Source organism: Babylonia areolata, chromosome 25, assembly GCF_041734735.1.
Source record: "Babylonia areolata isolate BAREFJ2019XMU chromosome 25, ASM4173473v1, whole genome shotgun sequence".
NCBI classification, from domain to species: Eukaryota; Metazoa; Mollusca; class Gastropoda; order Neogastropoda; family Buccinidae; genus Babylonia; species Babylonia areolata.
The window spans coordinates 14694130-14710265 of NC_134900.1; the positions used below are offsets into that span (position 1 = coordinate 14694130).

The window sequence follows — 16136 nt, forward strand, 5'->3', positions numbered from 1 at the left end:
GGTTGTTCCTGGCAAAATTCTGTAGAAAAATCCACTTCGATAGGAAAAACAAATAAAACTGCACGCAGGAAAAAATACAAAAAAAAGAAGAAGAAAAAGGGTGGCACTGTAGTGTAGCGACACGCTCTCCCTGGGGAGAGCAGCCCGAATTTCACACAGATAAAACCTGTTGTGATAAAAAGAAATACAAATACAAATACAAACTAACCTGTTTGATGTGTGATGACTCAGGTGATCAACAACAGCGGGGGGAAGCTGTGTGGCCACTACCCCAGTCAGATCGTGGTGCTGGAGTACGAAGGCTCCACCCCCTCCAACGACAACAGGTCAGTGTTCCTGGACCTTTTTTTCTTCCTTCCCTTCCCTCCCCAACACCAAGGGTCTTCCCCTACCAACGACAACAGGTCAGTATCCCTTGACCTTTTCTTCCTTCCTTCCTTCCTTCCCTCCCCAACACCAAAGGTTTCCCCCTACCAATAACAGCAGGTCAGTATCGCTTGGCCTTTTTTCTTCCTTCCTTCCTTCCCTCCCCAACACCAAGGGTCTTCCCCTACCAACGACAAAAGGCCAGTATTCCTTGACCTTTTCTTCCTTCCTTCCCTCCCTCCCCAACACCAAAGGTCTTCCCCTACCAACGACAACATGTCAGTATCCCCTAGGCCTTTTCTTCGTTCCTTCCTTCCCTCCCCAACACCAAAGGTCTTACCCTACCAATGGCAACAGGTCAGTGTTCCTAGACCTTTTTTTCTTCCTTCCCTTCCCTCCCCAACACCAAGGGACTTCCCCTACCAACAACAAAAGGCCAGTATCCCTTGGCCTTTCTTTCCTTCCTTCCCTCCCCAACACCAAGGGACTTCCCCTACCAACAACAAATGGCCAGTATCCCTTGGCCTTTCCTTCCTTCCTTCCTTCCCTCCGCAACACCAAGTCTTCCCCTACCAGCGACAACATGTCAGTATCCCCTGACCTTTTCTTCCTTCCTTCCTTCCCTCCCCAACACCAAGGGTCTTCCCCTACCAACGACAACAGGTCAGTATCCCTTGACCTTTTCTTCCTTCCTTCCTTCCTTCCCTCCCCAACACCAAGGGTCTTCCCCTACCAACGACAACAGGTCAGTATCCCTTGACCTTTTCTTCCTTCCTTCCTTCCCTCCCCAACACCAAGGGACTTCCCCTACCAACAACAACAGGTCAGTATCCCTTGACCTTTTCTTCCTTCCTTCCCTCCCCAACACCAAAGGTTTCCCCCTACCAATAACAGCAGGTCAGTATCGCTTGGCCTTTTTCCTTCCTTCCTTCCTTCCCTCCCCAACACCAAGGGACTTCCCCTACCATTGACCAAAGGCCAATATCCCTTGGCCTTTTCTTCCTTCCTTCCTTTCTTCCTTCCCCAACACCAAGGGCCTTCCCCTACCAACGACAACAGGTCAGTATCCCTTGGCCTTTCCTTCCTTCCTTCCTTCCCTCCGCAACACCAAGTCTTCCCCTACCAGCGACAACAGGTCAGTATCCTTAGGCCTTTATTCTTCCTTCCTTCCTTCCCCAACACCAAGGGTCTTCCCCTACCAACAACAACAGGTCAGTATCCCTTGACCTTTCCTTCCTTCCTTCCCTTCCCTCCCCAACACCAAGGGACTTCCCCTACCAACAACAACACGTCAGTATCCCTTAGTTCTTTTCTTCGTTCCTTCCTTCCCTCCCCAACACCAAGGGTCTTCCCCTACCAGCGACAACAGGTCAGTATCCCTTGACCTTTTCTTCTTTCCTTCCTTCCCTCCCCAACACCAGCGGTCTTCCCCTACCAGCGACAACAGGTCAATATCCCTCGGCCTTTTCTTCCTTCCTTATTTCCCTCCCCAACACCAAGTCTTCCCCTACCAATGACAACAGGTCAGTATCCCTTAGTTCTCTTCTTCCTTCCTTCCTTCCCTCCCCAACACCAAGGGACTTCCCCTGCCAACGACAACAGGTCAGTATCCCTTAGTTCTTTTCTTCCTTCCTTCCTTCCTTCCCTCCCCAACACCAAGGGTCTTCCCCTACCAACGACAACAGGTCAGCATCCCTTGGCCTTTTCTTCCTTCCTTCCTTCCTTCCCTCCCCAACACCAAGGATCTTCCCCTACCAGCGACAACAAGTCAGTATCCCTTGACCTTTTCTTCCTTCCTTCCTTCCTTCCCTCCCCAACACCAAGGGTCTTCCCCTACCAGCAACAACAGGTCAGTATCCCTTGGCCTTTTCTTCCTTCCTTCCTTCCCTCCCTCCCCAACACCAAGGATCTTCCCATACCAGCGACAACAGGTCAGTATCCCCTAGTCCTTTTCTTCCTTCCTTCCTTCCCTCCCTCCCCAACACCAAGGGTCTTCCCCTACCAGCGACAACAGGTCAGTATCCCTTGACCTTTTCTTCCTTCCTTCCTTCCCTCCCCAACACCAAGGGTCTTCCCCTACCAATGACAACAGGTCAGTATCCCTTAGTTCTTTTCCTTCCTTCCTTCCTTCCCTCCCCAACACCAAGGGACTTCCCCTACCAACAACAAATGGCCAGTATCCCTTGGCCTTTCTTTCCTTCCTTCCCTCCCCAACACCAAGGGTCTTCCCCTACCAACGACAACAGATCAGTATCCCTTAGTTCTCTTCTTCCTTCCTTCCTTCCTTTCCTCCCCAACACCAAGTCTTCTCCTACCAACGACAACAGGTCAGTATCCCTCGGCCTTTTCTTCCTTCCTTCCTTCCTTTCCTCCCCAACACCAAGTCTTCCCCTACCAACGACAACAGGTCAGTATCCCTTGACCTTTTTTTCCTTCCTTCCTTCCCTCCCCAACACCAAGGATCTTCCCCTACCAACGACAACAGGTCAGTATCCCTTGACCTTTTCTTCCTTCCTTCCTTCCCTCCCCAACACCAAGGATCTTCCCCTACCAACAACAACAGGTCAGTATCCCTTGACCTTTTCTTCCTTCCTTCCTTCCCTCCCCAACACCAAGGATCTTCCCCTACCAACGACAACAGGTCAGTATCCCTTAGTTCTTTTCTTCCTTCCTTCCTTCCCTCCCCAACACCAAGGATCTTCCCCTACCAACAACAACAGGTCAGTATCCCTTGACCTTTTCTTCCTTCCTTCCTTCCCTCCCCAACACCAAGGGTCTTCCCCTACCAACGACAACAGGTCAGTATCCCTTGACCTTTTTTTCCTTCCTTCCTTCCTTCCCTCCCCAACACCAAGGGTCTTCCCCTACCAGCGACAACAGGTCAGTATCCCTTGACCTTTCCTTCCTTCCTTCCTTCCCTCCCCAACACCAAGGGTCTTCCCCTACCAGCGACAACAGGTCAGTATCCCTTGACCTTTTTTTCCTTCCTTCCTTCCTTCCCTCCCCAACACCAAGGGTCTTCCCCTACCAGCGACAACAGGTCAGTATCCCTTGACCTTTTTTTCCTTCCTTCCTTCCTTCCCTCCCCAACACCAAGGGACTTCCCCTACCAATGACAACAGGTCAGTATCCCTTGACCTTTTCTTCCTTCCTTCCTTCCCTCCCCAACACCAATGGTCTTCCCCTACCAATGACAACAGGTCAGTATCCCCTGGTCTTTTCTTCCTTCCTTCCTTCCCTCCCCAACACCAATGGTCTTCCCCTACCAATGACAACAGGTCAGTATCCCTCGGCCTTTTCTTCCTTCCTCCCCTCCCCAACCCAGCTCTTATTCACCTTTGCCCCAGATTAAAATTTTTTTTTTTTTTACTGTACCCATGGGTGACTTTAGTAGACTGGATAGTTCACGGCTGTAGAAAACTGTTTGTTGTGACTGAGAGTGATAAAGTCTAAAATATTTGGTGCTGTAGAGAGCTTTTCACACAGAAACTTGGCGGGGAAAGAGTTAGTTTGGTCTTAAGTTGACATGAAGTATTTGGGGACTTTGAATAAGCTTCAAGGGAGAAATGCCGCTAAATAAAACGGTACAAATGATGGGGCAGCCCCCCCCCCCCCCCCCCAAAAAAAAGGGAAAAAAAAAAAGAAAGAAAGAAAAGAAAACAAAAAAAGAGAAAAAAAAGTATCATTTTTTTCAGTGCTTGACAAAATTTCTTGTTTGCTGATGTATATATCTGATGAGTTCACAGTCAGTGGACAAAACAGCAGGAATATCAGGCATACGTACATACATGTATGTATACAGTTAGCTGCCTTCCTCAGTGAAAATTCACAGGGTCCCCCCAATGGCAGTTTGCAGTGCGTGCACTGATGCTGAAACAGAAATCACTTGATCGCAACAAGCATGAAAGAACTACAATGCCAGTTTGTTAGTGAGGCTGTCATCTTCACTACTTGATTGTTTGAAGCAAAAGATGAGGAAGGAAGGAATGAGTGAGATTAGAACTGTGATGTAATTATCTGATCAAGTGATATATGCATCACATAATCTGTTCTGTATGTTGATTGCTGATGCCTAGGTATGTCAAAGAATTCAACGATCATGGTTTTTCCACTTTTTGGTTGAATAAGTCATTTGTTATTGTTTTTACCTACAGCCTTATAAGCGCGTTGGGTTACGCTACTGGTCAGGCATCTGCTTGGCAGATGTGATGTAGCGTTTATGGTTTTGTCCGAACGCAGTGACGCCTCCTTGAGCTACTGAAACTGAAACTTTACCTACAACACAAATTGCAGTTCAGCTGCTGAACAAAACCTACATTAGATTACTGGGGCTGATCTACCTTCTCTAGAAGACATATATTACAAGCGGCTACTCAAAAAAGCAAAATCAGTCAGCCAGGACGAATCACATCCAGCTTTGGGGATTTTCGAGATGCTCCCCTCTGGTCGACGGTACAGAAGTATAAGGACGAAAACCAATCGCTTCGCCAATAGCTTTTTTCCCCAAAGCAGTCAATGCCCTGTCTCTCGAACAAATCCAGTATGATAAATAGAATTGTGCAATCAACAACCATCAACATTACCTAAAGATCTAGTCATCAGCCCCATCCACATGTAATATGCAGCTTCTGTTCAAATGTGTGTGTGTGTGTGTGTGTGAGAGAGAGAGAGAGAGAGAGAGAGAGGGGGAGTGTGTGTGTGAGTGTGTGTGTGTGCGTGCGTGCGTGCATGTGTGTGTGTGTGTGTGCAGTGTGCGCATGTGTAAGTATGCACAAGTTTTTATATTGTATGTGTATCCTAATTTAGTAATTAATTTCTACTGTATCTGTGTTTATGTATGATTTTTGATTTATATTCGTATAATGTTATGTACTATCCCCCCCCCAATATTCCTTGTGACCCCGGTACACTTGGTAATAAAGACATATTCTATTCTATTCTATTCTTTGTCGTGCCACTTACAGGGTTGCCATATTCTGTTTGAGCCTTTCTTTTTTTTAGAGGAAGTGTCTGGGTTTGTTCCAATGTACCTTTTTTATTTACCTGTGTGCTAGCCGAACCAGTAGCATCTAAGCAGCGTTAACTTGGAAGTTGTGTACCTTGTGAATGGAGAGAGTTACCACTCTTTCCTTTAAAACTTTTTCTACGTACCCCTCCTTAGGACATTACCTGGAATAAATCTTCCCCTTGGCTTGACCAAAATGATCCCTCAGACATGTTTTTAGCAGTATCAGTATCAGGATCAGTAGCTCAAGGAGGCGTCACTGCGTTCGGACAAACCAATATATATACACGCTACACCACATCTGCCAAGCAGATGCCTGACCAGCAGCGTAACCCAATGTGCTTAGTCAGGCCTTGAGAAAAAAAAAAGAATAATAAAAAATAAAATAAAATAATATTAAAAAAAAAAAAAAAAAAAAAAAAAAGATAATAATAAAAAAAAAATATTTTTTTTTAAAATTCATAAAATAATATAAAATAAAATAACAAAACAAAACAAAAGGCAGTGAGAGTGGCTTGGGAGGGCTAAAAAATAAAAGGGGCAGGGGTACGGTATGTCGTGTGATCAGGGTATATATATAGAGATGAGCGTCGTGCTCCCCACCAACAGGTATCAGCCTTTGACGGACAGAAAGAAACTGGAGGAGCTGATTCGTCAGGCCCGACTGGCTCGCTGCTGGACACGCTTCGTCGCCCCCGTCATACTGTACAAAGGAAAGGTGAGCAGCACGCGTCGCACACACTTTGCGCATGGAAAGAACCCACAGGGTGACAAAAGGGTTGTGCCTGGCAAAAATTCACTTTAGTTTCATATACATAGATGTGTGTGTGTGTGTGTGTGTGCGCTTGACTGAAGCCTGACTGAAAGGCACAAGAAACAACAGTGAAGATAGCTCTGTGTGTCGGTTTTTCCCAGGCAGGCAGCCTGTTGTGCAAATGAATGATTCCTTGTTTGTTAAGCAGTTAGGTCTCTGGCTGAAAATTGGTGTTATAGTATATATATATATATATATATAGATAGATAGATAGATATATAGATATATAGATATATCATTCATTCATTCATTCATTCATTCATTTTGCCCATCTCTCCTGGTGGAGCATAGGCCATCGACGACCCCTCGCCATCGCACTCTGTTCTGGGCTGTTCTGGCCATTCCAGTCCAGTTGGTCCCTTGCTGTATATATATATATATATAAAGTATCAATTATAATTTAATAAGCTGATAGCTGGAGAATGATAATAAGCCATTTGCTGGAGTTCAGGAGCTGAGAATGGTAATAATCCATTTGCTGGAGTTCAGGAGCTGAGAATGGTAATAATCCATTTGCTGGAGTTCAGGAGCTGAGAAGAAGAGCTGAGTGCGGTGAACTCTGTGAGTTAGAGAAAAATAAAAAAAACAAACTAAGATAATGATATAGATCAGTATGAATTATAAAAAAAATTAAAAAAAATAAATAAAGGGATTGAATATTTTCTTACTTGGCCAAATATTAAAAAAAAGTAAAAGATTATCCGTTAATCTGTGTAGTGTGTTCAAGTAACTCTTTCCATGTCAAGTCTGTGTCTTTCGGTTAATGAGGGTGCTCAGCTTCTCTTTGAGAATTCAGGCAGGTTAAAATGTGTGTGTGTGTGTGTGTGTGTATCTGTATCTGTATTCTCTATATGTATGTGTGTGTGTGCCTCTGTGTTTGTGTGTGCTGTATGTGTGTGCACATGCTGAAATAAATGTGTGTGTGTGTGCATGTGTGTCGTCATGTATCTGTATTCTCTGTATGTGTGTGTGTGTGTGCCTCTGTGTTTGTGTGTGCTGTATGTGTGTGCACATGCCTATATACATGTGTGTGTGTGTGTGTGTGCGCGCGTATGTGTGCGTGTGTGTGTGTGTGTCGTCATGTATCTGTATTCTCTGTATGTGTGTGTGTGTGTGTGTGTGTGTGTGTGTGTGTGTGTGTGTGTGTGTGTGTGTGCTGTATGTGTGTGCACATACTTATATACGTGTGTGTGTGTGTGTGTGTGTGTGTGTGTGTGCGCGCGCGCGCGCGCGTGTGTGGCGTTGTGTATCTGTATTCTCTGTATGTGTGTGTGTGTGTGTGTGTGTGTGTGTGTGTGCCTCTGTTTGTGTGTGCTGTATGTGTGTGCACATGCTTATATACGTGTGTGTGTGTGCGCGTGTGTGTGAGTGGCGTCGTGTATCTGTATTCTCTGTATGTGTGTGTGTGTGTGTGTGTGCCTCTGCGTTTGTGTGTGCTGTATGTGTGTGCACATGCTTATATACATGTGTGTGTGTGTGTGTGTGTGTGCAGCACGTGTGCCGATCCGCCACCCTGGCATCGTGGCAGGAGCTGTTTGGCAGGAAAGGAATGGACATGATCATGTCAGGAGGTGGGGTCTGTGTCTGTTGGTCCGTCATTACATTATCATCTCCTCCAGGGGCACTTCACTCACATACATGTTTCCTTTCACGTTTCTTCGCTTGCCTGCTGTCAGCAGGACAGGTAGTCAAAACGCTGTGTACAGTTTTTTTTTTTTTTGTTTTTTTTCTTTCTGAAACTGATGGATAGCTGGGCTGCACCCAGCTGCAATAATATTTTCTAAAGATATGAAGACATACATACATATATATATATATATATATATATATATTACTCACTCACTCATTCCCTCGACTGCTGGGGTCGTTGGGGGGACATGAGGAAGATGTCATAGCTCGCCACGCCGTTCTGTTGGCAGCTGTCGTGATGAGATCTGGCATCGTCATTTTGGTCCATTCCTTGACGTTGTCAGACCAGCTCTTTCTCTGCCGCCCCCGTCTGCGCCCTCCCTCTACAGTCCCTTGCAGGATGGTTTTGGAGAATATATATATAGAGAGAGATCTGCAAGACAGAGATGAAAGGTCTCAGCATTGACATCCAGTCCTGGGAGGGTCTTGCAGCCAAACCGCATGAGACGGAGATGTACCCTGAACTAACACTTCAGAGTGGAGAGGTTCCCCATGTGTAGCACTAAAAAATTAGAAGAAAAAAAAAATGAAAAGAGGCCTAAGAAAAGAAAAAGTCACCATCAGGCCTAAAAAATTTTTTTAAGTCAAGATGGCTGCCGGAAAAAAAAAAGAGGGCGCTAGTCAGGGATGCAAAGGGGAGGTAACCTACTTCGGGAGGTTATCGGCCATAGCTACTTTCGTTTTCTCCGCATAGGCGGGTAGTAGATTGCACAGGACAGGAATGTCAGACCCCTGCCGGAGTCTGCACTAGTGGGTTATCGGTGCATGTGTGTGTGTGTCTGTGTCTGTGTCTGTGTGCATGCATAGATGTATGTAAGGAGTGTGTGTGTCTGTGTGTGTGTGTGTCTGTGTGTGTGTGTGTGTGTGTCTGTGTCTGTGTGCATGCATAGATGTATGGAGGGAGTGGGTGGGGGATACACGTATGTGAGTATGTGTATGTGTTAAAACATTTTTTGAGATATTGATATTAATGAAACTTGGTAAATTGATTTGTTGAATATGTTCTTTTTAAATTCATATCATTGGGGTTTTTTTCTTGATTTTTTTTCTTTCTCAAATTAGATTTTCTTTGTGTTGCTCAGTTAATATTTATTCAAATGGTTGCGAAAATGTCAGTACAACATAAAGTTAATCTGACAATAAATGGTTTCAGTCAGTGTGTGTGTGTGTGTGTGTGTGTGTGTGTGTGTACACAAATAATTTTTTTTTTATGTGTGCTGTCAGCGACAGGTTGTTTCAGTTCAGTTACTCCATCATGGTTCTGGAAGAACTAGGATGACAAGAGTTGATGAATTGTGTGACGGGCGCAATAGCCGAATGGTTAAAGCGTTGGACTGTCAATCTGAGGGTCCCGGGTTCGAATCATTGTGACGGCGCCTGGTGGGTGAAGGGTGGAGATTTTTCCGATCTCCCAGGTCAACATATGTGCAGACCTGCTAGTGCCTGAACCCCCTTCGTGTGTATATGCAAGCAGAAGATCAAATACGCACATTGAAGATCCTGTAATCCATGTCAGCGTTCAGTGGGTTATGGAAACAAGAACATTCCCAGCATGCGCACCCCTGAAAAAGGAGTATGGCTGCCTACATGGCAGGGTAAAAACAGTCATACACGTAAAAGCCCACTCGTGTGCATACGAGTGAACGTGGGAGTTGCAGCCCACGAACGAAGAAGAAGAAGAAGAAGAGGAAGATGAATTGTGTGAACAGTCCCTTGTGGATTGCAACTGCAAGCAAGCAGCACTGTAGTGTTACATTCCCCTCCACTCCAGGCACAAAGGGAATGCAAGTGTTGTATGTCGATTCCCCATCTGGCCCGTCACGTTTGAGTGTCAAGTTGAGACTGGATCAGATGCTGTGCTTTTTTTTCTTTTTTTTTTTTCTTGTGTGCCTTTGTTTTTCAACTGCCCTATAAAAAAAAAAAAAAAAAAAAAAAATTAGAAAAAAAAAAGAAGAGGAAGAAGAAGTTTTGGTTAATGTTGTGGATTTGTTTCCTTGTTTGTTACTTTATTTCTTTCTTTTTTTTCTTTTTTTATTACTTTGGGTTTTTTTCCTTGTATTTTTTCAGTTTTTTGACTCACTTCTGTAAAGTGAGTCTGTGTTATAACCTGGTGTTTGGTTGTGTGTGTGTGTGTGTGTGTGTGTGTGTGTGTGTGTTTCAGTTTTTTGACTCACTTCTGGAAACAAAGTGAGCCTGTTTTATAACCCTGTGTTTTGGTTGTCCGTGTGTGTGTGTGTGTGTGTGTGCGTGTGTGGAGGGGGAGGGGGGGGGGGGGGGGGGGTGAGTGTGTGTGTGTGTGTGTGTGTGTGAGTGTTTGCGTCTTCCACATTAATGGTAATATATTTAATTTCAGTGTATGTAGAGTCAGGGAAATTGACCCAGGAGTTTAGTGCGTTTTGAGTTGATGCTCAGCTCTCACTGGAAACTCACTCACTCACTCACTCACTCACTCACTCACTCATTCCCTCGACCGCTGGGGTCGTTGGGGGGGGGGGGGGGGGACATGAGGAAGATGTCATAGCTCGCCACGCCGTTCTGTTGGCAGCTGTTGTGAGGAGATCTGGCATCGTCATTTTGGTCCATGCCTTGACATTGTCGGACCAGCACTGGAAACAGGGAAGAAAAAAAACAAACAACAACAACAAAAAAACCCCAAGTTGTCTGCTACCTAGTCCCCCTCTCTCCCTCTTCTCTTTATGTCCTCATTGACTCATTTTTTAAAACCATGCTTTTATTTATTTATTTATTTATTTTGTTTGTTGTTGATTAATAATATTTCGACAATAATAAATGACTTAAGTGATGTTTGTGTTGTTGATGATGATGATGATGATGATGATGATGTGATGATGGTGATTGATCGTTTGGCATCTTTCTCTTTTATATTATTTATATGACACTGGCCAGTAGCCATATATATATATATATATGCACTTCATGATGTGGTGGCATTAAAACTAATCAATAACAACAGCTGCCACACTACCAGTGATACCTGCAGTGCGCTGAGGTCAGACAGACAGTAAGAGAAATGAAGCCATGTACACACGCACACGCACACACGCATGCATGCACACACACACACACATACACACACACACACATACGCAAACACACACACACACACACACACACACACACACACACACACACACACACACATACGTAAACACACACACACACACATGTACACACACACATACACAGACACACACACAGGAAAGGACACACATACATAAACACACACACATTGACAAACACACCACAAACACAGACACAAGACACACATAGACACACTCACACACACACACACACATGTACACACACATGTACACACACCTATATACACACCCATACACAGATACAGACACAGGCAAGGACACACACACATAAACACACACACTGACAAAAACACACCACAAACACTGACAAACACACCACAAACACAGACACAAGACACACACAGACATACTGACGCGCGCGCGTGCGAGCACACACACACACACACGCACACACACACACACACACACACACACACACACACACTCCCACTCTGATGAAAATCTGGTCTTTGCTCATGAGTCATGTTCATGGAAAAATGTATTGGGTAGCAAAAACAAAAAGAGACCTGTTGTCTGACACCAGGTTGGTGTCAGTTTGTATATATATCTCAGTTTATCTCTCAATGTATCTCTCAGTGCATATTTCAGCGTATATCTCAATGTATCTCTTAACTCTCTCCATACGAACGGCGAAAGAGACGACGTTAACAGCGTTTCACCCCAATTACCATCATCAAAATATTGCAAGTGGAAGGCTCTTATACTGAAGAGGTGAATGTTGACAAAGAATACCACAATTCTGACGACGGAAGCTAAAGGTTGGGTCATTCAGACACCCACTGGACATCGGAGGGGTCTGTGTAGAGGAGAAAAGAGGACTGGCCGTACTGAGTGAGTTAATGCATCTCTCAGTGCATCTCTCAACCAGTCAACGTTATCTCATAACTCATTGCGCGCCAATGCCAAAGCATTGGCTCATGTGTCAAAATTCATCTTTTTTACCCCGCCAAGTAGGCAGCCATACTCCGTTTTCGGGGGTGTGCATGCTGGATATGTTCTTGTTTCCATAACCCACCGAACGCTGACATGGATTACAGGATCTTTAACGTGCATATTTGATCTTCTCCTTGCATATACACACGAAGGGGGTTCAGGCACTAGCAGGTCTGCACATATGTTGACCTGGGAGATCGTAAAAATCTCCACCCTTTACCCACCAGGCGCCGTCACCGTGATTCGAACCCGGGACCCTCAGATTGACAGTCCAACGCTTTAACCACTCGGCTATTGCGCCCGGTCATACACGTAAAAGCCCACTCATGTGCATACGAGTGAACGCAGAAGAAGAAGAAGAATTCATCTTGTTGTCTTGTTCGTCATTTATCAGATAGATTCTCTCCCCCCCCCCACCCCCCCCCAACCCCGACCCCCCCTGTCTCCTTGACAAAGGCGGCAGTACGTCGCAGGTCCTCCAGAGTCCTCCGTAGAGCTTCCGGGCCTCTGGGGAAATCCATCTCATTCAAACAGTTTTCACATTCCTATGTATACACATAAACCACAAAGAAAGGGATTCATCCTCTGCAGTATTTCTGAATGTGGCCACACTTGAGTTAATTTGGAGGAATAACAGTATATTATGTTTTCTGCATTTTTTTTCCCCCCCGCATCAGTATGGCGTGGAAACCTGCCGAGGCTGTGAACTCCTCAGGGTTTAATGGGTTAACCCTTTGAGCCCTGACCACCGCTTTACCGGTGTTAGAGAAAAATGACATAATGCCTAGCCACCGGTTGAGCGGTGCGTAAACACTTGTGTCGTGTTTGACTATTGGTTGACCGCTCAACTGGTGGCTAGGCATTATGTCATTTTTCTCTACCACCGGTAAAGCGGTGGTCAGGGCACTCTTTTTATATCTGCTGTGACACATTAAATACCAATCATTTGCAAATTTTGGCTCAGGAGCTCAGGCAGAAGGGTTAAAATTGCTCAGGAACTCGGGGCTCAAAGGGTTAATCTCTCTTTTAACCAGTCAGTTAGTATGGCCATTTTGATTGTGAGTCACGATGCTGGATGTGTTTCACACCTTATATTCATTTCCATGGACAGGACACGTTGTCCGCATGACAGACAGCAGGATCCCGAGGATGCTTTTGAAGAAGGCCACCGTGAACCTGGAAGACCCTGCAAGCGCTTCAAGGACACCTTGAAGACAAACCTCAAAGCCTGTGACATAGACATCGCTTCCTTGGAAACTGATGCCCTTGACCGTTGTCGCTGGAGGATGCTGTGCTCTAGTGGCATAAAGACATTTGAAAACAAGAGAACGCTGGCCATTAAGGAGAAGTGTGAGCGAAGGAAGCAGGGCTCAACTTCTGGAGACGTTTTCCCTTGCAACACCTGTGGGAAGTGCTGCACATCCAGGATCGGCCTCTTCTCCCATATGAGGACACACACCGACAGATAAGCCTGCCTGTCTACTCATCCGTCGGACCGACGGGAGACTCCATCATTCATTTACATGGAATATATGATGTATTTCATATAGGCCCACAGGGTTTCTTGAAATGAAGATTGTCTACCCTTCGTCTTTAACTTGGTTTAGCATTCTCTGGCTGTTGACTGCAGGTTTGTTTGTATCATCAGCTCAGTTTTTGTGTGTGTTCCGCTGTGTGCAGGGGGGACAGCCACCGCCACAGCCAATGGCCGAGCGGTGAATGAAGACATACAGTCCTCTGCTCAAGCAAAGTGAGTATGGATACACACAGACACACACACACACACACACACACACACACACACACATGCTCACACATGCATTATATATGCAGTGCACACACAGGCACATAAATGCATGCACACGCATGCATGCATGTGCACACACACACAGGCTGACACGAGCACACATACGCACGTGGGCCCACAACCTCAAGTCAGTCCATATGTTGCTAGTTGGGATGAACCATGAGCAGCAAAGCTAATTAATTTCACCCCTGCACATTGTTTTTGCAAGTTGATTTTTTTGAATGAACTGTGCAGCAACTACTTAATGCGTTAATGGTGTGATCGTTCTACGGTGATTTGTGTGAAATGCATTAATGGTAATAATTCTCCTACAGTGATATGTGGGAAATATGCAGAATGTAACTGTTAATGATGATGATGATGATGATGATGATGATTCAGTTGGAGAAAATGTATTTCAGTGCAAGGGAAAAACAAACCAAACAAACACACAGCAAAACGTGTGTGCTGTGTGGTGGGATGGACTGTTAACCCCTTAACTGCCAGTAAAGAAAAAAAAAAAAGTTAGAAACAGGTGTTTCAAGTCATAAATCAAATATCCAGAACACTCGGCCAAGAACTAAGGAAACGACCCTTAGGTATACCCCCACTCTGGATCAATTGTATGAATTTTCAGCCTTCCAGAGTTACTTCCCTTCTTATGATGGTGGTGTCAGAGACAATCACAATGCCCGTGAATTTTACGGGCATGACATTCAAGGGGGATAATGACCAAAGCTGAGTCCCCCCCCCCCCCACCCCAACACCCTCTCACCCCTATGTGTGACAGTGCAGGCAGTTCCTATGTATTTGACAAGGGGGGTACCTTTGCACCGACACAACATCTAGACTTGTCTTTTCTCTCATTCTCTTCCGCCTTGACTACTGTAACTCCCTATTGTCTGGTTTGCCTGCTTCATCCATTCAGTCCCTTCAGTGCATACAAAACTCTGCTGCCCGACTCATCCTTAGAAAGAAAAGGTCTGAGCACATCATTCCTCTTTTTTGCAGTATCTCCACTGGCTCCCTGTCTCACACAGAATAAAGTACAATATCAGCACTCTTATGTTATAAATGTGTAATTCACAAATCTGCCCCTTCCTATCTCTGTGGGCTGCGTTCACCTCTACACTCCATCTCGCTCTCTACGATCGGCTTCTGATCCACATCTGTTTACTCATACCCAGATTCAAACACTCGACTGTTGGCCGCTGTTCTTTCACTGTCTCTGGACCTTGGGTTTGGAATGAACTCCCTTTTTCGCTTTGTCAGGTCTATGTACGCACCTTCTTCAAGTCTGGCCTTAAAACCCACCTCTTCCCAATACAGCCTCCCTTCCCTGCCTCTTCCTTGTTTTTAGTTTCCTCAGTTTTGAGTCATGCATGCTTGTGAGTGAAAGCGCTTTGATTTGTCTCTGCACAAGATTCAGCGCTATGTTCTTTTTCTTCTTCTTTGTTCATGGGCTGCAACTCCCATGTTCATTCCGTCTGTACACAAGTGGGCTTTTACGTGTACAGCCATTTTTACCCTTCCATGCAGGCAGCCATACTCCATTTTCAGGGGTGTGCATGCTGGGCAGGTTATTGTTTGTTCTAAAAGCCCACCAAGTGCAGACATGGATTCCAGGATCTTTAATGCGTGTATTTGATCTTCTGCTTGCGTATAGTATACACACTAAGGGGGTTCAGGCACTAGCAGGTCTACATATATGTTGACCTGGGAGATGGGGAAAAATCTCCCCCTTTTACTCACCAGGCACTATTAGCAAGATTTTAACTTCTTCTTCTTCTTCTTCTGCGTTCACTCGTATGCACACAAGTGGGCTTTTAAATGTATGACCGTTTTTACCCTGCCATGTAGGCAGCCATACTCCGTTTTCGGGGGTGTGCATGCTGGGTATGTTCTTGTTTCCATAACCCACCGAACGCTGACATGGATTACAGGATGTTTAACGTGCGTATTTGATCTTCTGCTTGCATATACACACGAAGGGGGGTTCAGGCACTAGCAGGTCTGCACATATGTTGACCTGGGAGATTGGAAAAATCTCCACCCTTTACCCACCAGGCGCCGTTACCGTGATTCGAACCCGGGACCCTCAGATTGACAGTCCAACGCTTTAACCACTCGGCTATTGCGCCCGTTATATTTTAACTTCAGACCCTCAGATTGAAAGTCCAACTCTTTAACCACTCGGCTATTGCGCCCGTCCAGCGCCTAGAGGTAACGCATCCGCCTAGGAAGCGAGAGAATCTGAGCGCGCTGGTTCGAATCACGGCTCGGCCGCCGATATTTTCTCCCCCTCCACTAGACCTTGAGTGGTGGTCTGGACGCTAGTCATTCGGATGAGACGATAAATCGAGGTTCCATGTGCAGCATGCACTTAGCGCACGTAAAAGAACCCATGGCAACAAAAGGGTT

At 45.5% G+C, this 16136-nt stretch overlaps 1 protein-coding gene across 2 annotated transcripts in view; it reads left to right on the plus strand.

Annotated features, from left to right (window-relative positions):
* Positions 1 to 16136, plus strand: part of LOC143299756 (phosphatidylinositol-3,5-bisphosphate 3-phosphatase MTMR14-like) — a 45060-nt gene that overhangs the window by 5327 nt on the left and 23597 nt on the right. For both annotated transcript variants that reach the window (XM_076613145.1, XM_076613146.1), the window contains exons 3-6: positions 232 to 326; positions 5981 to 6089; positions 7678 to 7756; positions 13610 to 13679. In XM_076613145.1, the coding sequence (XP_076469260.1) occupies positions 232 to 326; positions 5981 to 6089; positions 7678 to 7756; positions 13610 to 13679 (353 nt within the window). The remainder of the gene's footprint in view (positions 1 to 231; positions 327 to 5980; positions 6090 to 7677; positions 7757 to 13609; positions 13680 to 16136) is intronic.